The following is a 24,710-nucleotide window of genomic DNA, read 5'->3' as shown; positions in this document are numbered from 1 at the left end:
CACTAAACAGGGTAGGAAACAAAAGGAAAAAAAAGGGGGAAAGGTAAGGAAAAAAAGAGCATCAGATCCGTCAAGGTGAAAATGGCCAAGAGTATGAAGCCCTCCTGGGACAAACTCTGGCCATGGTGATAGACACTCGTCTGGCCGTACAGCTGCGTTGAGTGAAGAGCCACTTTATGACGTTTACAAAATACCCGAATCTTTGAGGGCGTTCTGCAGGATGGTCTCTTTCACAGCTGCAAAAACTAGACGGATATTTGTCGTGTCGGTTGCTTGTGTTAAACTGTAGGAAAGAGGTTAGATGGTCACAGCGTCCAGTCTGTCGAACTGTATGCTTACTGAGGGTATAGATTCAGATGCGCCCGATTGACTTGATTAAACCTCCAAAGGAGATACTTGGCCGCTCGGTTTACATCGTTGCCGCCAGAGTAGTCGGGAAAGTAATTGCTTAAAGGCGAGCGAGGAAGTTTTTGCCGGAAAAGATCCACCTTATTCAGGAATAGGATGATACTTGTTCGCATAAACCACCTCGAGTTGACGACCGAGTCGAAAAGGACAAGACTCTCCATCATTCGATTCTCCAGAGGAGTCAGCTACTACCGTGGTCCACTTTGGTTGAAGCATGAAACATACCTGATTGCTCTCTTCTAGCAGTACTTGATCGTATTCACTCAAAGCCACACAGAATATAATGGACGTTACGTTCTCGAAGCAATGGATCCACTTCTTTCGCTCGCTGCGCTGGCCGCCCACATCAAACATGCTGCAAGATAGTCTTAGCACAATGCGACGAATTAAGGGCGTGTTAAGTCTTACTGTATGCTCAATTGGCCCATTGTAAATCGCGTTTCATAGATACCCGTCGTCTTTGTTCGTGCGCGGAGAACATCCGACACATTAGGTATGTAATCTGGAGATGATATTCGTTTTGCTTCCTCGAAGAAACTAACAGAAAACTTAGTATGTCCTCGGGGCAGAAAGAGCGCTGGTCCTTACTATGGTGCGGAGTCCATCAAGTAGAATTCATTCTGATGTTCCAGCACGGTGGACGTACACGGGTCATTCCAGATGTACGTGATGGCGTCTCCCACCTTGGAATCGAGCGGGGTGTTTGGATCCGGGTCGATGTTGTATTCTAGAAGAAACTCGACAAAGTCTTTTACCTTGGTGCTGGAGGGTTCAAGGGAGAATTGGTGGTAAGCTCCTATGAGCGCTTTTGCGCAATCCAAAAGATTCTTGTACACCGTCAGACGATATAAAGCGAGCTCTTCCTGTGTGTAGCCATTTTGGTGGATGATTTTCATTTGTTTGACAATCGTAGACTTGCCGCTTTCTCCTGACCCTATTACAACACATCGATTAGCCTGAGACAACAATGCGATTTCCCGCGCTTCTCGACATAAGACTGAGACAAACCAAGTAGTAATATTTTGCATTCCTTCCGTAATCGCTTGGAGTCCTCTTCCAATCTCCGATCGATCATTTGGCTCTTCTTCTTCTGCTCCGCGTCCCCTGTGGACTCTGTGCTAGCACACAAACCCATCGTGACCAGATAATGTGTGGATTCCAGAACAAAAAGAGCTAGACCATGAGCTATACGCAGAAGCTATTGAGGGTCACCCTGAATGAGAACACCGGCACCCAAGGCCCTGAGGTTCATACAAATAACCTGCCCCTATGACGAGAAGGAATCGGGATCCCCAGAAAAATAGAAATATTGTCGCGACGAAGAGAGCAAATAGAAGAAATATTCGGAGATCAACGGGAGCTTGGCTGGAGAGTCGAGGTTTTGCGCACCGTGGTCAAAGGTAGGGTCGCGGCGGACAGTTCCGGGCGTCGAAGCTACGGCGGAGGAGAGATGATGGCTCGTGACGCTGTTGGCGCTGGGGAGAGCAGAGGACTCGGATCGGGTGGGAAATCCAGAACAGCGGTCGAGGAGGTGGGAGGGGAATAATAATCTGGGGTTCTTGAATATAATTTTTCTTCTCTTCCCCAACGGGGCGACTGAGGGAGGAGGGGCGAGGAATCAGTTGCGGAGCACAAGTGTGTGAGAATGACGAGCCGACGCTAAAAAGGGTAGCAAAGGTCGATCGGGAGGTGAAAAAGCGCGGATCTTGAGGGAGAGAATATATAAGCGGAAGCGAATCTCAGACTGAAAGCGAGAGAGGAAGAGAGTCGGTCAGATTAGTATCCAGTGAGGAGAGAGAACGAAGGTGTAGTGTGTATGTAGGTTAGGTAGAGTCGAAGTAGTGGTGGTGGTAGTAGCGAAAGAGAGAGAAAGTCCCCAGTCGTCATGTAGACAAGAGGAAGTGGAGATGCCAGACTTGAGGAGGATTACTTTGTTCGCTAGATCGAAGGGTGGGTAAAACGTGGACGGGCGATGGGTAGTAGCTTACCGCGAAAAGAGCCAGGCTGGGGAGGAGTAGCGATGATGATGATGCTGGAGATCAGCTAGGGCCTACTATATAGAGGTAAAGGTGGAAACATTTGGTTGCTCTTGGGTTAACGAGCACACACAAAGTTAATGGGGATAATAGGAGGATGATATTAAACGATGATAATAGTAATGTCCAGATGATGATGGTGATTATGTTAGTGAGATCGTATCGCAGGGGATTTTACGGAGGTTCGAACTTCCCAGGGATGGGCGGGCGCCACTGCAGAGAGTAATTAAATTACATTCCATCATCGTTATGGTTTCTTTTTTCTTGAAGATGATCATGAATCCTGTATGCCTTAAATTTACAGAATAAAATAATGAAGAAATAGATGAAAAAAAAAAAAAAAAAAAAACTAATTATGAGTTTTTTCTTGAAACATGTATGTACAAGAACGGAGCACATGCATACAACACCTCAGCCGTGCACCCATAACCTCATATATATTTAACTACACCCTGGTTCTTCTCAAGGCGCTTCGAGCCTGACACCCAGGCGTACTTGAAATATCAAGCCGGTTTGACTTCTGTACTCCGGAGTGAATCTATCTATCATATGCACCATTTGACTATGGAGAAGGCGTACCGTCTCCAGTGGAGATTGTGACGTTGTCATCTGGGGAGTTTCGTGGCATGTGCCATCACGAATGTGCCCATCAACTCAGCACACCCAGGTGATGCTTTCACTCTGGTAGACCCTGTAAACGCCAAAGTTTGGAGAAAATAAAGAAGAAAAAAAAAAAAAAAAAGGAAAAAAACATGATGAAAAGGAGGAGAAAGTGTGAAAACAGACTCGAGACGTGGTCAAAGGGGACTAGGGAGGGTTCACGTGCAGGTTTAGTTAGGCGGAGTCGTTGGCTTTCACCCCCACTGCGAGATGAAACACAAACCATGAGGATGGGCTATGAGGACGATCTGAACTTGGAGGAGCAGTCTGGACTGAATGATCATTGAGAAAAAAAGGGGTGACCGTTGAATGATCACTTTCTTTGTTGCTTGCTCAGTTAGGCGGGAATCGACGGAAGAAGCCGTTCTGCTGGCTTTTTTCTTGTTGGCGCTATGACCCAGGGGAATAAGGGCCGTTTTAACTTGATCTGGAGGAGGGGTTTGACTCTGGACCATCTAAAACCATCTCGATCAAGATAACAGATACGTATCTGGACGGATTATTCCTGTTTCTTACATTGGATGAGACGCGGTGGCAGAGAGACACGAAGTCGATGGAATTGCTTGGAATAGAAGCCCCACGTCGATTGTCGACATTGGAGAATGATGCCGTCCTGGGCATCAGAGCAGCTTGCCAGGCTGACTACTAGGTACTGGCTCGGGGATTGCTCAGCAGGCGGTCCTCATGGGCTAGATGATAGTCATATTGCAATTGATCGAGTCAAATTCCGATGAAAAATGACTGGCAGGATGCAGAAAATGACGATAAAGATCAAGAACGGTAACGTGTATAAGCACCAAGAATGATCAAGGCCAGGAATGAGGGGATACAGGTGTGCTTGCGCCAAGGAGGAGGGGTAAGTAGGCAGAGAATGGAAGAATCATCAGTCCTACAGTACAAGGCATTCCTCGGGGAGTTTCTAGAGTTTCTGTTCCTCCTTTTTGATCGTTGAACCGTCAGTTCTTGATGAATGACGAAATCATTCTAATGGACGATCATAAGAATCGCGAGCCCCTCCATCGCCATATGTATCATGTACGTGCCTGGATACAAGCAGACGAGCAACAGTTACGTTTGTAGCCCGTTATGTAAGCCCGCCTCATATCATGAAATAAATGAATTTCCCTGAATCCTTGAATTTGGAACCCTCTTCCAGCCAATGGATCGTCCATCTCCGGTCTAGACATATGATGATGACCGCGTGGGCGAATTTTGACTGCTGCGACTGCTGCGACTGCTGCTGATGAAGAAAGCTGGCTGTTCGTGTGTGCACATCCTTCAGCCCTTTGGCGATACTATCCTGCAATTTTTTTTTTCTTGTTGTTTGATTATTTCTGGTCGCGGACGTCATCGTCCTTGTTTTTTGCTGCTCCGGTAATCGAAGCAGACTAGGAGAAGTCACTTCCCCACACACCCTGTTGGACGCCACTTGCTACGACTCTTGCTTCTCTCTCTTCTCTCTCTCTTTCTCTTCCTCCAAAAACATCCTCGCCTTTCGATCCGTTAAAGAAATCCGGAAAAAAAAACTCAAAAAAGAAGAATTCCATCTTCAAACCCTACTGTTTCTTCCTGTCTCATCGCAAGCAGGAAGAAATAAAATCCCCCAATTTAAAAATAAAAAGAAAAGCTCCTTTCCCCCCTCCGAGCGTGGTGTCCCGCCCGTCTCCCTGGCCCAAGATGGCGGAATTCGTGCGTGCCCAGATCTTTGGCACCACCTTTGAGATCACCAGCAGGTACCGCAGACGCCCATCGTGAAATGCGAAAATGAGGAAAATCGTTTTTTCTGACCGTTTCCCAGATATACGGAGCTTCAGCCCGTGGGAATGGGTGCCTTTGGTCTCGTCTGGTATGCCCCGGCTCGGACCCCTCCTTTCTTGGAAATCACCGACTGTTTCGCGCGGGGGATAAATTTGGTGATACGCATCGTGGGCTGACGTGATTGAGGGATAAACAGTTCTGCGAGGGATCAATTGACCGGGCAACCTGTCGCCGTCAAGAAGATTATGAAGCCGTTCAGCACACCCGTTTTGTCCAAGAGAACATACCGAGAGCTAAAGCTGCTGAAGCATCTGCGACATGAAAACGTTGGTCCAACTTGTGGAAAAAAAAAAAAAAAAAAAACTCTCGACCCAGTGCTTATAACTAACAACTCGCAGATTATTAGTTTGAGCGACATTTTTATTTCCCCCCTCGAAGACATGTAGGTGGCATCCTAGGTCGGACTGTTGGTGACGCCTCACTAATCACCCGCAGCTACTTTGTGACGGAACTTTTGGGAACCGACCTTCATAGACTATTAACCTCGAGGCCACTGGAGAAGCAGTTCATCCAGTATTTCCTATACCAGATCCTGGTACGCTTCCTGGAGCTTGCTATGATGGAACCAGAACTAATAGTCGATAGCGCGGTCTCAAATATGTCCACTCCGCAGGTGTCGTTCACCGTGACCTCAAACCCAGCAATATCCTGATCAACGAGAATTGCGACCTAAAGATTTGCGATTTTGGACTGGCCCGTATTCAAGACCCCCAGATGACCGGCTACGTCTCAACGCGATACTACCGTGCGCCCGAAATCATGCTTACATGGCAGAAATACGATGTGGAGGTGGATATTTGGAGTGCAGGATGTATTTTTGCGGAGATGGTCGATGGAAAGCCGCTCTTCCCTGGAAAGGACCATGTCAACCAGTTTTCCATCATTACGGAGCTTCTTGGAACTCCCCCAGATGATGTGATTCAGACAATCTGCAGTGAAAACGTGAGCGACTTGTCTTGTACTGTTTGACCTCCAAATTACTCGCTAACCAGTACTCTTTTGCTATAGACTCTGCGATTCGTCAAGTCTTTACCCAAGCGCGAACGCCAGCCCTTGGCTAATAAATTCAAAAATGCCGACCCCGAGGGTACGTACACCATCCGACCGGTAGATAAGAGTTGGGCACTGACAATCATATAGCGGTCGACCTTCTTGAGCACATGCTTGTTTTCGATCCCAAAAAACGAATCAGTGCCGGTGATGCACTTGCACATGAATACCTTGCTCCCTACCACGATCCCACCGACGAGCCTATCGCGGAAGAGAAGTTCGACTGGTCGTTCAATGATGCGGATCTGCCCGTGGACACCTGGAAGATCATGATGTGCGCACCCTTTACTTCTATACACCTTTTTGAATCGCTGTCTAACTGGAAAATTTACAGGTACTCGGAAATCCTGGACTTCCATAACATTGACCAGGGCCCCGATCCTGGCCAGGTTCTCGTGGAAGGAGTCACGGGAGTCGGGGATGGCCAGCAGACCTTCGCATAAGCCAATCTTGCGCATTGCGTCTTGCGTGAATGAATCGCAAGCATCACGGTGATTTTCGGGCCATTTAGGATGGGGCCGTTTCCCCCATTGTCTTCTCTCCCTCTCTCCTGTGGATCAGACATGGCGATACGTTTGATTCCCATTCGAAGCCCTCCCCCCACCTCCCTATTCCCCCCTTTCGGAACAGGCGTAAATATGCGACTTGTCCCTGGAGTCTCTACCTACCCACCTCTTATCATGGCGTCGTCAGAATTGGATGGTGATGAGGATTGAAATGATAAAGTTTGAGCGAATTCTGTATACGACAAATCAACTTTGTTTTACTTGTTTTCATTTTTTCCATCGTTGGTGGTTCGAATTGGTGAACGAGTCGAGGTGGTTGAGCTCCCAATTGATGTGTTTGACGAAATAATAAATTTCCTGTACTCGCCTTTTAGAGAATGAATGGATGAAGCAACATTGCAATAAATCGATTCTAGATATCCATCTTTGATTTTTACTGCAACTGAATAATGAGACGAAGAATACTTGGCGCACCCTTAATTGTATACTAGCCTCCGACTTTGTCACCGCCCGGAGACCAGCCCAATAGTTATGATCAGGGCATACGACTGGATCCCTCCCCCGGCTTCGATCTTAAGCTCCGGTCTGCATTCTTTCTTACACGTGGAGACGCATTCTATTTCTTTTCATGGGAGGCCTTATTGCAGCGAGCATCTGAACCCAGGCGCATCCTTTCAGCCCCGATCCATTCACGATTTGAATGCCGGTTCAGCGCAATGTCTCGCGTTCAAAGTTGCCAGGCCCCTGTTGTGATGGTCATAGATTTCCACCACGCAAGGTGAGTTTCCCTCGAGTATCCCGGGAATGAAAACGAAGACAAGAAGAGCAGCGTGGCCGAGTCATTCGAGAGCATCGCACCCATCTGTTCATTCATTATTTGGCTGTCTTGATTTCCTCGGAACCCCTCCCTAAACCCTGTTTATTATCGTCGTCCACAATCTCAACACCACCAAAACACGCGGAGAAAAAAAGAAAATCCTCCCTTCAAACTAACATATATTGCTTCCATAAATAGGGGCCCGGAGATCGAAATATGCATCGGAGATGAAGGAACCGATCCTGCAACAGAAAATGACTGGTCATTGTTGCCATTCATGGCTCTGTCCGACGGGGCGCATTTGTATGATTTCCCCATTCCTCCCCGCGAATTCCACAACCTCAGATTGCTTTCTTCAACAACCTACGGAGTATATATCTATATTGAACCTAGGGGCTCGGTGCGACAGTCAGATAATTAACAGAGAATGTATTATCTAGATCCACCGAGGACTTCTCGTATTTTACCCTCCATCGCAAGGCGACAGCTACGGAACCGGAGACCTCGCTTTTCGGTATATCTTGTTCTCGACAGATCGACTCGAAAGCTCTTATATATCGCCCGCCAGACGTGACGAGATCTACTGTACAAAAGGCCGTGGTCGTCGTGACGGATAGTCCACAAAGTGTTGGGCAATTAAGAGAGAAGCTGTCTGTAGTGACGTCAGCATGGTTTGCGCAACGGTACGTTGACCACGATTACAACTTCTGGGATGGTTTGTTTTGGTTTTGGATATTTGAAGACGCTTGGATGTGACTTGGGAGGCTATGTGGTGATGGAATTGGTTGGGTTGAACTGAAGACTGACGCGGTTATTGCTGGTTGCAGGGATTTTTCGGATACCGACATCCTGAAGGTATATTACAATATTGCTGGGATTTACTTGGATGAGTTATACTAACTATACGCTTGTAGAAATTCCGCGAAGGCTTGGTACTCAGTCTGAAGACTGACGAAGCCAAGAAAGATCAAAATCTCGGTGGGTTTGGACAATTCTTGAGACCTGCGATCGAGCGCTGATTTGCTTCCAGGACTCTCTCTGAGAGAGATGATTCATGAATTTAAATACCAGACTTTGGTTCTATTTAAAGCTTTACTCTTGCAACCAAAGGTGAGTGGTGCTTTACGTTTCTCGTCGGTGCAGATGCTAACTCCATGCAGATGCTCTTCTTTGGCTCACGGTGCGAGCGTCTATGCATGATACAATTTTCCTTGGTATCCTTGATACCCGGTCTCATGAATAGCCTTGAAGATTGCGCGGACCCGTCATTCAACAGCTATGCGCAGACTGTTGAGAAGCCGACATCACTTAAGACAAGCGAAAGAAGCTCATGTATGGACCATAAATCATTCATTTGCCATCTTATCTCTAATTACAACTAGTGCTAGCGTATATGGGGTTGCCGCTGCAGATATTTGGCAAGGTTTGTACATCTGGACGAATGTCTCGAACACTTCTAATGTCAAACAGGGAAGTATGTTTGGTCCTTATACACCGTTACAGCAGCTGGATCTGTTGGCGGACGATGGCACCAAGTCCTATGTTGTTGGGTCCACCAATTCGCTCCTTCTGCAGCAAAAGGATCGCTACAGTGATATATTAATCAACGTAAGCGGGCTTCTATAATTGTTGGTTGTTTGTGCTTCTGACATGATCCTTTCAGCTTGACGAAGATACCATTAATATAATATCACCCTCCCTGCGGAATGCGTTATATCTGTCCGCCGCAGATAGACGCTGGGTGGATTCTCTGACCCAAATTATTAATGAAACATGGGACGATGCACACCCGGAGCGCCCTAAGGACCATGGTTACCGAGGGTCTGAAGAGTTCATTAGACTCCAGTTCGAAGAATATTTAGTAGCGCTACTCTCGAGCATGCAGTATCATGAGGAACTCGACTCTCTAAATGCGGGCGAAACAGGCAGTCGGTCTAGGGAGCAATTGGAAGCGTTCAGCATAGAGGGTGATCCGGCATTGGACTTTGGCCTGGAGTTCCTCACACAGTGGAAATCCACCTCCAACTATGCCTTATTCAAACGCCTTACCTCTGATGCGCTCTTATTTTCAATTACAGAGCCTCATCACCCCTGTGCTGGGGGCCTCACCATCGACGATGTCCAACGACGGTTATCGCAACAGGTTGCAGATCTTCACTTGGATGAGCGGGTACGCGAAGGCCGCGAGGCACTGAATAGAGGCCTTGCGACAGGACAAAAGAAAGTGAGCGCGGCGTTCAACAGCTTCTGGTCGGATATCGAATCAATGCGGGAAGCTCAACGAAAGAGAAACGAAGAAAAAGCAGCAACCCAATCGGAACGGTCATCCATTGATAAGGGATCTCTAGCCGCACCATTCTCACCAACGGAATCGACATCTTCAAGCACGAACTCATCTTGGCTTGGTGCCCGTAAAGCTCCTCCGCTTGATGTCTCAGGGGCACAGGCGTCTGTCAGTGCGGCAGGCCAGCGAGCAGGAGCCTACATTAGCTCGTGGGGTTCATGGGCCAGTGAAAAGCGGAAAGAGTGGCAAGAAAAGAAGAGCACTCCAACTTCTCCATCCTCTATCACCTCTCCGTCCACCCCAACATTGGCCAGCATCACAGAAGTCACAGCAGAGGCCGACCGAGGCCGACGGCGGTCGATGCAGCAGCGCCGCAGCGAAGACTCCATTGGTCTTTCGCGCAGTGGGAGCAGGAGGAAGAGATGGAGCAATATACTTCTCAGGAGAGAAAGTGGTGAATATTCTTCAGCTTATAAGAGAGACGATGGGAGCAATGACAGCAGCGAGCAAGAAACGCCTTTCCCCAAGTCTCCTTTGTCAAAAGAAGCACCGGGCTTTGAATCTGACCGAGAACCTTCTCAATCCTCGTCCTATGAGCCCGTGGCGCTTGATGAAGTCGGCAAGACCAATAAAACCGCAGACAATAAAACCGATGCAGATACGAAGTCATCTACAGTGAGCGACGTCATTCACGAGGCCGACGAGTTGCACTCGCGTCCATCCGCTGAGACCAAAGAACATCCAGTCCCGACCGAGACAGCAAATCTGTCCACAGAGAAATGATCGAAGAAAAAAGCCATTCAAGTCGAGAATCTGCCACAGATAATGCGGACTCAATTATGACTTGGCAGCCACAACGAATGAACATGACACGACGGGGGCCGACTTCATTATCGGCCCTGGGGCATACATACTGCATCCGCCCAATATGGGCGAACGTTTTTAACTCCCTTTCTTTTTGCTTAGAAGTACTATAATATAGGCATGTAACAAGCTTTGTTTGGTAGTCTTGTACAGCCTTTTTAATATATTCATTTCTTTCTTTCTTTCTTTCTTTCTTTCTTTTTTTTTTTTTTCCCTTTCAAATTTGATACCCAATACCCAGGAAAGACAATTTACATGGATTGGAAGATGCTCCTCTGTTCTCTGTTTAATACTTAGATTGACATATATTGTGCTCGTGCAATCTATCTTGACATTATTCAAGTTGTGGCGATGACAATACCAATAATTTCTCACATTGTAACAATATATGAATGTATACCTATTGAAGATAGTATTACTCGATGGTGGGAATTTTTGATGATATGAGCCTTTTACTTTTTCTTCGTAGATTGAAGTAGGTAGGATGGCTGCTATTTCATTGACCGAATAATAGCACTATATACAGTGGTACCTTCCATGGTCAAACAAATGAACAAACGCTTTTCTCAAATCGTTATCGTCGCATTCAACCTCAAATCCCTACTACTCGCCCCAACAGACACGGTATAATTCGCACCCTGCAGTCTCCACTGCTGCGCTACAACATCCCATATACTGAGATCCCTTCTTGTCAACGGGAACGTAACAGTCTTCGTCTCTCCGGGTTTCACGAGGACCTTGTCAAAGCCTCTCAGCTGCCGAATAGGGGCGTTGGGGATATCGAGGTAAAGCTGTGCCACTTCTGAAGCTGCGACTTCCCCGGTATTGGTTATAGAGGCAATGGCGAAGAAGAGCGTATCCCAGAGTTCTGGATGACCGCCTTGAATGATGGGGACACTCGGGTCTGGAAGAGGCGAGGTACTATTTTTAGTCTGGGTGATTTTGAGACCCGAGTAGTCAAAGGTGGTATAGGAGAGACCAAAGCCAAATTCGAATCGAGGGTCGATACCGTCGTGATCAAAGGCACGGTAGTCAATGTAGAGGCCCTCGGTGAAGTTTTGCTGCGGGAATGCGTCGAATGAGACACTCGCGTTTAGTAGATGTCCGTAGTCGGTTTCTTGTTTGGCGACAGTGTAGGGGAGTTTTCCAGATGGACTGACTTCTCCGTAGAGGACGTCTACAAGGGAGTGTCCGCTTTCCTGGCCTGGTATACCGGCGAATAGAACGGCGGTGACGTTGGGATGGTCGATCCAGGCGTCGACGAGACGGATACCTAGTTTGAATTAGAATTTGACGTTTTTTGACCTGTTGGTTGATTGAGGTATTTCCAGAACATGGAATCACTTACCAGCTGAATGGATGACAACGACGGTGTTTGAGCAATTTGTGGCAACGTTCTTGACCAGGTTATCGCTGAACTCGTCGACAAGGGTCGTGCGGTCGAACGCCTCTGAAGCATACGAATTGATGAAAACAAGACAAGCTTCGGTGTTAAAGTATGCGGCAGCTGGGTTCTCCGAGTAGAAATCCCAACGCAGTACACCATGATCGCGCGAAACGCGTTCCTGAAGTGCTTGGAACGGACTCACTACGTAGGGAGGAGCATTACTTCCAGAACCCCCACCGGTGATCAGAGTGCCGTTAAAAGTCTCCCATCCGAAATTTACTTCGTAGCCACCGCCGAAACGCGATGGGTTGTCCCAAGGGACAGCTTTGTCGGTAGCATCGTAGCCGTAGATGCTGAGATATCTGGGCTTTTTGAATGGCAGTGTATTGTTGACGTTTTTCACGAGCACAATACCCGCGGAACCAACCTCGCGGATCAAGGTTGCATGATCTCCTTGGACATCGATGAGCGGGTGAATTTCCGTGTTGGAATAGACTCCAAGAGATGGAAAATCTTTGTCCTGACCGGCATGGTACCAACTTGCCAGGGTGCGAGTGACCATGTCATCGATCCGATCAACACTGACACTTCCATTATTGACAGCGTCCGTCAGATTCTGACCCCAGAAGCCACCGTCCGGCATGACAATATCCAAGCCAGCATTGGCGGAAGCAATTCCCGTGTGCTGTGCTTGCCAATCGCTAACCACAAACCCCTCAAAGCCCAGTTCTGTCTTTAGGATGCCATTCATGAGCTTCGAGTTTTGGCACCCGTAGGAGTTATTGGCACGTTGATACGAGCACATCACACTGCCAACTCCTTCCTTGAGAGAATCCATGAACGGGAAAGCATATAACTCATGAAGGGTTCGATCATCGACATTCGAGCTCAATGACTCTCCAAGGTCACCTGGCATCCGTCTCCACTCCTGCTCGTTCAAGAGCCAGTGTTTTGCAGTGGCAATCACTCCTACATCTTGCATTCCCTTGGTCATAGCCCCCATCCCTGCTCCAGCCAAGTACGGATCAGGTCCAAACGTTTCCCAGTTCCTACCCCCTCTGGCTAGTCTTCCCAGAGGTCCTGCAGCGGGCCCCAAGGCCACATTAATACCTTTGCCATAGTATTCCTCCCCTAGGGCATGTCCCTGGCGGTACATGAGTGTGCGGTCCCATGTAGCCGCCACGTGGATACCAGAAGCAAAGGAGGAGACAAATTCCTGCCCTCGGATACCGTTGGGAGCATCTTGGAAACACAGAGGTGGGATAGAAAGACGGGGGACTGCACCGCTGTTTCCGACGCACTGTCCAGAATAGCCACGGGTGATATTCGCCTTCTCCTCGAGGGTCATTTGAGAGACTAGGTCTTTGGCACGCTGGTAGGCAGATTTCCAAGCTGAATCTGTAGTACCATTTCCGACAGCTAGGATGGTGTTTCAGCTTGACAATAGACATGGGAAATGATGTGATCGAAGGAAGTGCTGGCTGATAGACAACTTACGAGTAGGGTAGACTGGAGGACTGAGGCCATAGTAAGGAACCTCTGACTCATTGGTATAACCCCGAGCCGCGCAAAGAGTGCTTTGCAGATAAAAGGCAGAGACCAAATATTTCAGGCTCCTCATGCTGATGCTTTTGTCTGGCTTATCCACACCATCCACACCCGGGGGTCTTTTAGACCGTATTTAAAGAAAACCGCAAGTATCATCCCCATTTTGCCCAGCCGGCAGTCTATCCGGGGTTTGATGAAGAATAATAGTAAAAAAGCACGCTTTCGGGAGATATCCGATGGACTGACGGAAATGAGGCTTTTTCCTCTCTTGCTCCCTCAGGAAGGATGACGGGACGGCTCTTTTTCTGCGTAGTGACGTGATTCGTTACGGGGCTGGGCTCCACTAGAATGAGGTATATATGGAGTGAGGAGTCGGCGTTTGTCGGGCAGATAGCTTGTTTATGGGAGAAAGAATGCCGTGTCAAGGAGGAGTTGCGGGGAAAGAGAGCCAAGTCCGTATTGACGAGATGAAAGCGTGAAGCTGTTGGCTTGGCGTGGAGGGGAAATCGGAGAAAAATCCATCTTCGCTTTCACTGCCACCGGCAAGTCCCCGTGTTAAAAGAGAGAGATGTTACATGCCATCCATCGGGACGGCGTTTGTGTTCCTATGAAAGTATATTCTTGGCTTCGTTCGCCTTCAATAAGACATGGAAAGAAGACTATTTGTAATTTGGGTTATCATTGTGTCATATCAGTGTGCGCTATGAAAAGCAATACAAAAGATTTCTGTGTCATCCAGCCGCCTGAGCCCATTGACTGATTCTTGTTTGATGGTGAAATAATAGGTGAAGAGGTAAAAAATGAACCTGAGAGGGGGGAACACCGCCGCTAACGCAAGGAGAGGGAGAAAAGAGGGGGTGGTTATGAATTGAAATCAGGCCATATACGAGATTTCATCGCCATCCGCACGTTCTATGTAGTCCTTCTCCATGAGAGCCTCGATGTTCTTCTTGATATCAGGGACCTTGGGAGGGAATCGAGACTTGACTTGTTGGATAACTTCCTGGACGAGCTGCACATGCTTCATCTTCTTCCGTGACTTCATGATACGCACAATGGCGGACTAATCAAACAGGGTTAGCGTTCCCGAATATTTGAAATGGGGGAAAGTTCATGCCGAGAATAAACATACCTGAAGCAGAAGTTTTCGGTCCTCCTCGACCGTCTTGTGCGTAACATCAGCATCGGCCTTTTGCTCCGACTTGATTTGAATGTTAAGGTTAACTTTGATTTTCTTGTTTTTAAAGCCGTAGTTCAAATTGAAGGTCGTCCCAGGCTCCGGCTTGGCTCCCTCTGGACTGATGGTAAGGACCTTGGCCTTCAAGAAGATACTAAGGTTAGGCTCGAGAATTTCGGGGGCCAGTGAAGTGGCCTTTTGGATGTCTTCGTAGGTCTGGGAGTCATTCTCATTGAAGAGCAGGAGGATACCCATCTGGAAGGTCGAAACCTGGAAAGTATATGGCACCTTGGTGTTTTTGATGTAGTTGGCCTTAACTTCACCCTTGCAGAGCTGCCAGAGCCAAGTGAGCTTCCGACCACTATGCTTGTCAAAGTAGAAACTTTGGAAACGCTCCGAAGTCTTGACGATCTCCGGCGGCGCAAGGAAGTCAGTAGAGGGCGGGTTAAGAGGCCAGAATCCAGTTCCCAGAACTTGGAAATGTGAGTCAACCAGCTTCCTCCGATCATCATCATCAAGAACCTTCTCTTGCCAGTCTTTATAGCTGGTGTTGAGATCCTTAGAGATCTGGATGTCCTGGAACATGCGCTGAAGTTTGTTGGTATACTCGAAACCACATGCCTCTTTAAGCTTGCTGATCATGCTAGTTTCTGCGTCATCGGACACCGAGCTGACGTGCACCAACCGCTTGGCAAGCATCTTAGAATAGAACTTTTGGAAGACATCCTTGTCTTCGATATACTTGAATACAGTCATAATCTGCACCAACAGCTCTTCCAATTCGGATTCCTCCGTAGCCTTCGATCCCTTCTTGAGCAGAGAATCGGTGTACCGAGCCAGCAGCTCGGGAGACTTAGTCGAACTAGCCTTGCAAACCTTGTTTCGGTTCACAAACTCTCGGCAAGCGTTGTCCAGTGACCTGACAAACTCGGATTCTCCGTTGAATGCCTCATTGACCAGGCTCTGGTACCTAGTGTGTACTTGCAACAGTGCGTCGACGTACATTTTAGGTTCGAAGGATTCCCCACCCGCAGCGACCTTCTCGACTGCAGCCAGACCGGCCTTCCGGACATGGGTCTCGAACTTGGTTCGCAAAGGATCCAAGCCATCCTTGATCCGTGACAAGAGTCGGTACATCCGTGCAAGATCTTCTTGGCGTTCATTGTCCAGCAGTACCTGGAATTCATCCCGGAGCAGTTCTGAGTGAGCGGTAACGAGCACATCCAAGCAAGTATCGGTAAGACGTTTGGTAATGTCTGGGTGCAAGTACAGGCCCACGCGGGCCTTCTCTTCATCGAGACGGGCCTCTGCCTTCTTCATGTATTCGACCACACTGTTCTCCGCAACAAACTGCCGCGATTCATTTTCATAATAGATTCTGGTGGCGGCAATGAATGGCTTTTCGAAGTAGAACCGGTAGACCTCGAGTGTCGATTTGGTACTATCGTTTTCGTCCAAACCAAGGGAGACGAATGAATCGACAATACTCTTGATCTGTGATTGCTCAATTGTTTCACCATTTCTCTGCTTCTCGATCAAGTTCAAAACCGCATCCATAACCTTCTCATGAACCTTCATGAAAAAGTCGTCCTTCCATTTGACCAGGTGCAGAGTGTATACATCGTATACATTCTTTTTGCCTTCATCAATCTCCCGCTTGACCCAATGGCGGTTAAGATATCTGAAGAGATGGTTGACGTACTTGGCAGCGGTTGTGTAGCGGGCCCACTCGCGGATGTAGAAACCCAACAAGGCTTCCTCGGCATGACTCTCCGACTCTTTGTACACGGAATCGAGATGACGTGTAAGGTATTCTCCAAGCAGCTTGTATAGTTCCTCTCCCAACAAGTGTGCTACCAATAGATGTTAGTGACTCCCCCGGCAGCTGAAGAGAAAAAGAAAGACAAACCACCGCGGTGCGCTTGTAAACCCTGGCCATTACTGACTGCTTTTTGAGATGTGCAGAAGTTGTGAACCGCCCTTTTGTTGAATATGTCAGCTGTTGAGGGTCAACGATGATGGGAACGGGGCCTCAAGAGAGGGCATGATGACGCACGTGTACAAGGCCATGTACTGTTGAGGAGAACTGAGAGTTAGCCCTGCGCTGCGATGTCGGATTTGTTTCCCACCAAATATCAGTAGAGACTTACAGTCTTCATATCCACACCTTCCTCCAACTTCAGCATCACACTGTCGATGCCCTTCTCTAAGAATGTCCATCTGCATGGATGAGCCTGGTCAATATCCGTGACACCCCAGGGCACCAAATAATCCGTTGCTCTAGCCGGGAAACAAACTCACGTTTCACCAAGGTCATCCTTATGAGGCGTCTGAGGCATCAAGGGAGCCATATTGCTTGTAGATAAAGCGGGAGAAGCGAACGATCGAGTCTGGAATGACGCAGTGCCGGTTAGTGGTTGATGAGAAATAAGACCTTAGTGAGGCGATGCTGTATCGCCCCCAGACAGAACACATAAGAGTGAACCGAGACAGGAAAACCACAAGACAAACCTCGCTTGACACGCCACCGATATGGCGTGTTTTTTGGTTCCAAATGCTCGAGATCTCACTCCTAGCAATAGCTTTTGGGCACTGGCGGCAATGATTCCCCAGATACCCTCAGGATAGCAGAAATGCGGGAAAGACGCGCAGATAAACACGAAAAGAGACGGTGACTGAAGAAACCAAGCCTCAGACACGAAGACAATAACCCGAGCGCAAAGATCCCGAGGCAAGAATGAACGAGATGAGCCTGGGGAAAAGAGGAGGGAAAAGGTGAAGGCGGCGTTGGGCGGTGGTGAGAACAGCTGTGGGGGGGAGTACTGGTTGTTTCCGGCAGGCGGTAAGGGAGCTGAACAGCTTCTCTAGACCTACTCTGGGGATCTAGATCATCAATGATGCTCTAAACGATGGGGAGATCCTTCGAAGAATCGAGGAGATTCTCAGGCTCTATTTCTTCTTTATTTAAAATGATGATGGTAAAAAATATGACTCTGGCGCTATGAGGCTCTTTTTGCCAGTGGGGTGTTTGGTTTCTATGACTATTTATCAGCACAGCCCCCCCATGGGATTCCTTCAGCGCTAGATTCCCAGGCAAGCAGGCAACAGTTCTCCCATGATTACACCTTGTCAATACCGAACCTCTGGTATCTTGCGGTGGTGTTGGCTTTCCAGAAACCAAAAGCATTAGGAATCGAAAACAGAAGATCTTTTGGCATCACGGAATCGTAACCCGGGAGGAAATATGACGTCATGGAGGCTTTATCGCATCAACATCAAAGTTGGATTTAAATACCTATTTCCATCTAACTAATACAACTTCTCGTTCCCTTGCATTTATTATACATGCCATCGGTAGAGTTGCAACCAGAAGCCCAGAGTGATCATCATCAATCCTTTCTTCGTCGACGGGAAATCAAGAAACAAACGCAGACATGTTCAAATCTCCATCAGATATCCAAATTACTTCGCGTCTAATTCCGAAATGGAAACGAATTCCTAACACATCCATTCAGTCCAAGCCTCTCATGGTTTATCACGGAGCGTTTGACGCGACCCCCGACGAACTGACAGCGCATCTTGAGGAGGTCGGTGAAGTCGTGCCACAATGGGTCTATAGCATGTACAGCCAAACACACTTCCATTCCACCACTCATGAAGTCCTGGGGGTTGTGTCAGGACGCGCGCGCCTCTGCTTTGGTGGAGATGAGAATCCCAAACGCTTTGAGCCCACGGTTCAGAGAGGTGATTTTATTATCGTCCCCGCTGGAGTAGGCCACCGGTTGCTGGAAGAGCTGGACGCAGGCGAAGAGCGGTTCAAAATGGTCGGATCATACCCATATCAGAAGGAGTGGGACATGTGTTATGGACAACCGGGCGAGGAAGCAAAGGTCAAAGGCATTCAATGGTTGCGTTGGTTCCGCCAGGATCCTTTCTTTGGGGCCGATGGCCCTGCGCTGCATGTCTAACGCGTAGGTTCGAAATTCTCAAGTTGCATTACCTTTGGATCGTTGTATATCATCGATTCTCTATACATTATGTATGTATGCCGCAATGCATCCAAGATTCCGGTCTGTCTCAAACCACAAACTCCGTAGACTGAGAAATGGAGATGAAGCATAAAGCACTCGAGCGAGAAAATCAAAACAAGAAAAATTATGCCATGAAACAAAACGGTCTTCAGTGACGAGCAGAAATAATTCAAAGATGTAAGCAAAACATAGCGCAAGGTATGTATAGTGAAACCGAGACTTCACTTAGTAACCCGTTCGACAAGTCTATTCAGAAGAGATTGGTTAGCAAATAATCTATAACATAATCACAAAAAGTGCGCTCTTACCTGAGAACACTGACGGAAAACGTCATAAGCCAAGCCAGCAAAGCAACTAGTAAGACAGAGGCGAGGGCCTTTTGCCGATCACAGATCTTGTCGTTCTTCGGGGTAATTTCCTGGTTGACTTCAGCCAGCGTACAAGATCCCTGCACGGTGGATAACGATTCAAATGCCAAGCTTAGATTGGCAGAATCGAAAACAATGAAGATGATATCCAAGAGGATAAGCCGAGCCTTGGCCGATGCAGAGCGGAGGCCTAGCGGCTTAGATGTGTATTCGTCGAATGTGATATAAACCAGGTAAACCAAAGCCACCGCATCAACAACGATGGCCATCAGGGCAGATGGACCCTGCGGGTGTTGATCTTTGTTAGACAGATGCTGGATAGACCCTCCCAGGGCGAGAGCCGTGAGGGAAAAGAACCACACTGTCAGCCGGAAAATCAAAGGCACTATAGGACTCCTCAAAAGAGTGGTGTGGAAACGCCTGAACCAGATTTCTCTGCGTCGCTTCCTCCTGAGAGGATCTTCTGAATCTTCGGGTTGCTCCAGCCTTCCTCGCCATGGCTGGGTGTAATCGCCATGGTTCTCATCCATCCAATCTGGCGTCACGAGCTTTTCCTCAACACCATCTGGACGGGGATATGCAATAGCCCTGGAGAAGGTTTTCCAGCGCGATTCGCGACGTGGTGACACTTCCCGTTCGCCCGACTCTTCGTCCCCTCTATGATCACCGCGGTCCGGCCTCGAAGTCGAATAAGGCGAGTGGTTATGTTGAGCAACAATAGCATCATCGGGCTGCGAAGGGAGAAGCCGATCAGTGACGGCAGCGTCACTTACATCTTCGTCGTCGTTATGGTCAACCGATCGAATCCATGCTATACGGACCTCGGGTCAGCTCCCACTCTTTGCGAGATGACAAACAAACTGCATAATGTCGCAGGGATGAACCTACCTGGCAGAGTACGTATCTTCCTCTCTTTATCGCGCTGACCATCAATCCCTCCTACACCAACAGTACACTCTTCTGGAGTCCGCGACGCACTTGCTGACGGATCCGAGATGCCGCTGCGAAAAGGTTCAACGGACCGCGCGTCACCGTTCGGTCCGGTTTGCGAAAGGTCAGACGTTCGTGGTGCCCAGTCTGCAGCGACAGGGGCATTCAGTAGCTTTTCGTCAAAATAACTCTCAGGTTCTGGAGGAGGCGGAAAGCTGGAATCGCGCGCATCCTGCGCCATTTCCCTTCAGTCAACGACTGATCGCAGGGAGGTTGATTCGGACTCTCGGAGATTGCGGAAAAGCAGCGACGGATCTAGTCTGCATCGCCCATGTCCCTCTCGAATGCGGAGGGACGAGATAGATTGTCGAGCAGACGTCTAGTTAGTGTGTAAGAAGATGAGTGATCTTAGTCTGGGGGCGAGAAAATGATCTGCGATGGCCCAAGGGCGGAAATGCAAAACAGAAAGGACGAATTATTGGTCGAAGGTTGCCTGTAATTTCATCAAATCTCGGCGCGGAATGACGTCTCGAATCGTCGATACGAATGCTGGACACCTGAAAAAAAAAAAAAAAAAAGCAAAAGGCAGAAATTTTTTTGGAGAATTCTTCCATTCCATCACCATATTCTACCCAGGCGAACCAGTCAATCACGACCAACGAGGCATGCAATTTGTACAAACTGTACTCAATCGATTATTTTGTCTAGTCTATCGATAGTCGTCTCTCCCTGCGCCGCCCGCTCATCCCCACACCAGCTATCCTTGCACCCCTCGTTGCTATGCGCCTCTTTCTCGTTCCAATCTCGACGAAACGAGCCCTGATCTATTCTAGAGCTCTGAGCAGGGATATTCCTCAGCAGCTCTCGCTCCTCGACCGGATTACAACCAAGGCGGCTCAGACATGGTCGAGATGGGAAGAAGCTGATAAGGGGTGGAAGAAGAACCTGGTTTCCTGGGGGAATCGGGTTCAACAGCGTATTCCTTTTGAAGAATGGGGTCTGAAAAGTATTCCTTCTCTTCAAGCGCAACAGCGACTGGATGAATCACACGGGAAAACAAAGATCGATGTGTTATTCCCGGCAAATGCGATCAAGTCGGACAAGCTACGGTCGATATTGCAGGTCATCGCGACAGAGAGGCAGGACTTGCATCGTCAAAGGATGTTGTGGAGCCTCATCGCAGCACCTGTTACTGCTCCCATCGGGTTGATTCCGCTGTATGTGCCCTGTTAAATGAGCTTGGAGACATTGGTTCTGGTTTGCTAACTGACGGATCTAGAGTACCTAACATCCCCTTTTTCTACCTTGCCTACCGAGGCTGGTCCCATTGGCGAGGTTAGTTACATAAATTTTATAAAACCTCGCGTTGTGTATGCTGACGATCCCAGCGTTGAATGGCTCGAGACATCTCGAGTTTCTAGTCAAAAAAGACCTTCTCAACCCAGTACAATTCCCAGGACTTGAGCAACTTTACGCAAAGCGCCTCTCTCAAATACTAGATCATCCTGATCCCGAGAAACCCACACCGAAAACGGCGGACGATGTTGAAAAGAGCGATGAACGGCTCTTGCTTCGGATGTCCGATGCTAAGAAATTGGCGTCGATCCTTGACGCCCCTGAGCTTGCATTGGAGGCGGAGCGAGCGATTGTTCAAATCGAAGAAAGCTTGAAATCGAAGGCTCAGTCGGCTCAAGAAAATAGTGATATTAAGGCCTCGAAGAAGGATTAATCATCATCTTTCTTGCCAATCGGCCAAATTAACAACATTCGACATCTATTTACGATTTGATTGCCGCTATGGGATGAACATAAAGACTCTAGTATGCTTTTTGACGACTTTATTTCTCATAATTAACATACAATAAGGCCAAATCTTACTGTACAGAGATGGTAACCCAAGTTCCATTGCCTAAGGCCTCCGTGATGTGTTAATCTTACCTTTCTTAATTGCAATATTTGCTGAGCTCAACAATATTATACACAGTCGTGGTGAATTTACCGCCCATGCTTTTACATTTGATTGAAATCCAAGATGGTTCCTGCTTGATTAAACTAGCTGATCGGCTCTATTACACCATACATATCATCCCTTCCCCACTAAAGCTGAAGCTTTGAGAACAAAGATCAGATTCGGCACCGTTGTGATATGCCTAAGCTACCCCCAATGGTTCTGCTTCGACCTTGCGTCTATTACCCATATCTCCCGGTGAAAATAGATATGCGATTGAGGAAGATGTAGTGCTGGAGGCCTTGTTGGGATCGGAAGGGATGAGGAACTAGGAGATCTGATAGCATTCTGTCAGATTCAAATTGTGCACGAGGGTTATTCGGAGGAAATTCACTTACAAGGCACCAGTTTTGGAACCATTGTGGACGGTAGCTCGAATCAAGGGCTTGTTACTTCGTGAACTTTTCGTCGTGAGTCTATATCTGTCAGGTTCTTCAACGGGAATAAATAGTCAATCCACTGACAGGTTGGCTTCAGCTTGTACACCAGCCAGGTCATATTCGGGATATCAAAGTGGATTTGTCTAGGATGTAAATGGCAAAGTGTAGATAAAAGAGAGCCTAGATAATGCTATGACACCTAGAAAGGATCAATGCAGGTTGTTGATGGATTCAGTCTCAGGTGAAGATAGAAAGAGGGAGCCAATCCAAGGTCAACGCGTGACTTTCAAGGAAGGGCCGCATGTTAAGAAGTAACACTTGCCACTTTTTACTGATGGAAAGAATGGAAGTAAAGCAATGGTTTATGTCTTTATATCCAAGAGAAATAGAAGAATTCAGGTTGCGACAAATAGTCATATATTTAGGGTTGAATCCAATGGTTCCTTTCTGTACAATTTTCTGGTACGACCGACTCATAGAACCAACACAAATACACCCCTGCTGTACAATTAAATTTAAATCATCTTCAGAATCTCCTCGATTCCTATTCATTGATTTCCTTCTCAGCTTCAGAAATGAAGTCGTCCGTGTTTCTATACAGAGACCCCTGACTATGCGGAACTACTTTGATCCGATGCCCCATACGGAGCCACTGCGGGATGGCCTGTAGGAGTAGACAGAACGACTGCCCCGACTGCAATACGCATCACTCGGTTTCTTTCTGCGAGTTCCCTGCGATTCCCTGGGCATCTTTGTTTCTATCCCGCAATAATGTCAACCAAGAAAATCGAACAGTGGGAAGTCGAGCGCTACTGGGAGATCTTCGCATCACTGTCTAATGGCCAACCGCGCCTAAACAACTCCCAAGCGGCCTCGGTGCTCAGGAACAGTCGGCTTCGCGATGACCAGCTTGAAAAGGTTTGGGATTTGGCTGATGTCGATGGAGATGGAGAGCTGGATTTCGAGGAATTCTGCGTCGCAATGCGCTTGGTCTTTGACCTTGTGAACGGGGTATGCCACCTTCCTGGATCGATGACGTCCCTCCCCTCCATATATGCCTGCCCCCCTACCTCGGGGAATTGCCCTTGAAATTTCATTTCCGTTAACGAGTCACTTTGATTAGGAATTACAAGAAGTCCCCAATGTTCTACCGGATTGGCTTGTTCCTGAATCCAAGTCCCATTTAGTTCATGCGACCCGTGCTCTGAGCGGTGGTCAAGAGCAATTTGAGCGGATCGAGGATGAGGATGACACTCCTGGGCTAAAAGACGGGTTTGAATGGTATATGAATCCGTCCGATAAGTCCAAATACGAGGATATCTTTTCTGCCAACAAGAACCATCGCGGGGACATTACATGTACGTTGAGATCCTACCTCACCTCCATATTCTCTGGAATCAAGAACTAATACATTCACTCTTACAGTCGAATCACTATCACCCCTTTATGAGTCGCTCGATGTCCCAGACACTGATATTCGTTCTGCATGGAACCTTGTCAACCCCTCCGCTTCCCCCGCCATTAACAAGGACGCCACCCTCGCCTTCCTGCATATCCTGAATTACCGACACGAGGGTTTCCGAATTCCCCGAACCATCCCCGCTTCACTTCGGGCCTCATTTGAACATAACCAAATCGACTACCAGATCGATAATGCTCGCCCCGCGCAACGATGGGGGGCTAATGGAGACACGGAGACCCGAACTGGCCGCAAGGCGAAGTTCGGCGATACATACCTTAGCCGTTTGGGCGCTGGAGGAAAGACTTCATACACCCCCAAGGGCACCGATTTCAGTGATACTATTCAAGACGAGGAATGGGAGAAGGTCCGGTTGAGGCGTGAATTGGCCGAGATCGAGGCCAAATTGAACTCCGCCAATGAAGCTACTAAATTGGGGAGAGACCGTCCTAGGAACGACGGAAGGCCTAACTGGGTCATGATCAAAAAGGAGGCGCTTCAGCTTCTTGAGTATAAAGAACGTGAACTTCGCGAATTAAGAGAGGGTTCTGGCCGGGCCAAAGATGGCGAGAACCTGGAGAGACTGAGAGACGACGTCAAGACCGTTGGTGAACAGGTTGAAGGATTGAAGAGTCATCTTGCTCAACGGAAGGACATCCTTGCCGATGTACGGGGGCAGATTGAAGACGAGAGAGTTCGCCGATAAAGCTTCTTTTTTCCTTTGTGATTCTGCTCGTTAATCGTTTCTCCTTTACCTTATCGCACGCATAGTTGTTGCCCGAGTTATCTCATCATTTCTGGCTCTTTTGGTTCTGCTCATTCATGATTTTTTATTTCGATGTACAGCCATTTCTTTGGCGAGGAGCTTCAGGCGCTAAATGGATCTTGTTGTTTTGTGTTTGATTAGAATGGTTTGATTAGAAGATTTCATTAGCCACTGTTGCTTTGCATCTCAAGCCAAGCCGTAAATCTATCTATC

The 24,710-nt window shown here is 48.0% G+C and overlaps 9 protein-coding genes across 9 annotated transcripts; 5 read left to right on the top strand and 4 right to left on the bottom strand.

Moving 5' to 3' along the window:
* Window positions 1–183: 183 nt before the first annotated feature.
* On the bottom strand, window positions 184–1,543 carry gpaB (guanine nucleotide-binding protein subunit alpha gpaB; the record flags this gene model as incomplete). The annotated part of the gene is made up of 6 exons (XM_040833056.1): window positions 184–283; window positions 340–593; window positions 634–763; window positions 817–945; window positions 997–1,342; window positions 1,417–1,543. 6 exons carry the CDS (start codon window positions 1,541–1,543, stop codon window positions 184–186), a joined length of 1,086 nt encoding a protein of 361 aa, XP_040688876.1.
* Window positions 1,544–4,781: 3,238 nt separating this feature from the next.
* sakA (mitogen-activated protein kinase HOG1) lies at window positions 4,782–6,415 on the top strand (the record flags this gene model as incomplete). The annotated part of the gene is made up of 9 exons (XM_040828249.1): window positions 4,782–4,837; window positions 4,903–4,950; window positions 5,059–5,188; window positions 5,261–5,304; window positions 5,358–5,457; window positions 5,508–5,864; window positions 5,931–6,009; window positions 6,063–6,246; window positions 6,307–6,415. 9 exons carry the CDS (start codon window positions 4,782–4,784, stop codon window positions 6,413–6,415), a joined length of 1,107 nt encoding a protein of 368 aa, XP_040688875.1.
* Window positions 6,416–7,194: 779 nt separating this feature from the next.
* ASPWEDRAFT_110781 (putative Avl9 protein) lies at window positions 7,195–10,362 on the top strand (the record flags this gene model as incomplete). Its single annotated transcript, XM_040828207.1, has 10 exons — window positions 7,195–7,256; window positions 7,494–7,598; window positions 7,736–7,978; window positions 8,123–8,150; window positions 8,210–8,273; window positions 8,326–8,405; window positions 8,456–8,627; window positions 8,678–8,718; window positions 8,766–8,903; window positions 8,959–10,362. The coding sequence occupies 10 exons, from the start codon at window positions 7,195–7,197 to the stop codon at window positions 10,360–10,362; spliced, it is 2,337 nt and encodes a 778-aa protein (XP_040688874.1).
* Window positions 10,363–11,009: 647 nt separating this feature from the next.
* ASPWEDRAFT_110370 (beta-glucosidase) lies at window positions 11,010–13,451 on the bottom strand (the record flags this gene model as incomplete). Its single annotated transcript, XM_040828166.1, has 3 exons — window positions 11,010–11,716; window positions 11,792–13,249; window positions 13,328–13,451. 3 exons carry the CDS (start codon window positions 13,449–13,451, stop codon window positions 11,010–11,012), a joined length of 2,289 nt encoding a protein of 762 aa, XP_040688873.1.
* Window positions 13,452–14,252: 801 nt separating this feature from the next.
* culA (cullin culA) lies at window positions 14,253–16,906 on the bottom strand (the record flags this gene model as incomplete). Its single annotated transcript, XM_040828108.1, has 6 exons — window positions 14,253–14,441; window positions 14,511–16,408; window positions 16,465–16,535; window positions 16,612–16,628; window positions 16,706–16,775; window positions 16,857–16,906. 6 exons carry the CDS (start codon window positions 16,904–16,906, stop codon window positions 14,253–14,255), a joined length of 2,295 nt encoding a protein of 764 aa, XP_040688872.1.
* Window positions 16,907–17,989: 1,083 nt separating this feature from the next.
* On the top strand, window positions 17,990–18,523 carry ASPWEDRAFT_27862 (cupin domain-containing protein; the record flags this gene model as incomplete). Its single annotated transcript, XM_040833055.1, has 1 exon — window positions 17,990–18,523. One exon carries the CDS (start codon window positions 17,990–17,992, stop codon window positions 18,521–18,523), a length of 534 nt encoding a protein of 177 aa, XP_040688871.1.
* Window positions 18,524–18,665: 142 nt separating this feature from the next.
* Window positions 18,666–20,394, bottom strand: ASPWEDRAFT_498638 (phospholipase D regulator). The gene is made up of 3 exons (XM_040837340.1): window positions 19,843–20,394; window positions 18,895–19,765; window positions 18,666–18,832 (listed from the first exon to the last, which is right to left on the bottom strand). Exons 1-3 carry the CDS (start codon window positions 20,123–20,125, stop codon window positions 18,808–18,810), a joined length of 1,179 nt encoding a protein of 392 aa, XP_040688870.1. The 5' UTR covers window positions 20,126–20,394; the 3' UTR covers window positions 18,666–18,807.
* Window positions 20,395–20,664: 270 nt separating this feature from the next.
* Window positions 20,665–21,613, top strand: ASPWEDRAFT_172021 (mitochondrial K+-H+ exchange-related family protein; the record flags this gene model as incomplete). The annotated part of the gene is made up of 3 exons (XM_040830877.1): window positions 20,665–21,101; window positions 21,164–21,219; window positions 21,273–21,613. 3 exons carry the CDS (start codon window positions 20,665–20,667, stop codon window positions 21,611–21,613), a joined length of 834 nt encoding a protein of 277 aa, XP_040688869.1.
* A 1,430-nt stretch (window positions 21,614–23,043) lies between these two features.
* On the top strand, window positions 23,044–24,437 carry end3 (cytoskeletal adaptor protein SagA; the record flags this gene model as incomplete). Its single annotated transcript, XM_040828110.1, has 3 exons — window positions 23,044–23,283; window positions 23,396–23,630; window positions 23,698–24,437. The coding sequence occupies 3 exons, from the start codon at window positions 23,044–23,046 to the stop codon at window positions 24,435–24,437; spliced, it is 1,215 nt and encodes a 404-aa protein (XP_040688868.1).
* Between the last annotated feature and the right edge of the window lie 273 nt (window positions 24,438–24,710).

The sequence above is a fragment of the Aspergillus wentii genome (genome assembly GCF_001890725.1).
Source record: "Aspergillus wentii DTO 134E9 unplaced genomic scaffold ASPWEscaffold_4, whole genome shotgun sequence".
Lineage (NCBI taxonomy): Eukaryota > Fungi > Ascomycota > Eurotiomycetes > Eurotiales > Aspergillaceae > Aspergillus > Aspergillus wentii.
This window is presented reverse-complemented; position numbering and strand designations above follow the sequence as displayed.

Coding starts and splice junctions, on each gene's coding strand:
- ASPWEDRAFT_498638 (XM_040837340.1), bottom strand. CDS start 20,125: ATGGCGCAGGATGCGCGCGATTCCAGCTTTCCGCCTCCTCCAGAACCT. Junction 19,766..19,842: donor GAAGATACGTACTCTGCCAG/GTAGGTTCATCC, acceptor AGGTCCGTATAG/CATGGATTCGATCGGTTGAC. Junction 18,833..18,894: donor TTTTCCGTCAGTGTTCTCAG/GTAAGAGCGCAC, acceptor TCTTCTGAATAG/ACTTGTCGAACGGGTTACTA.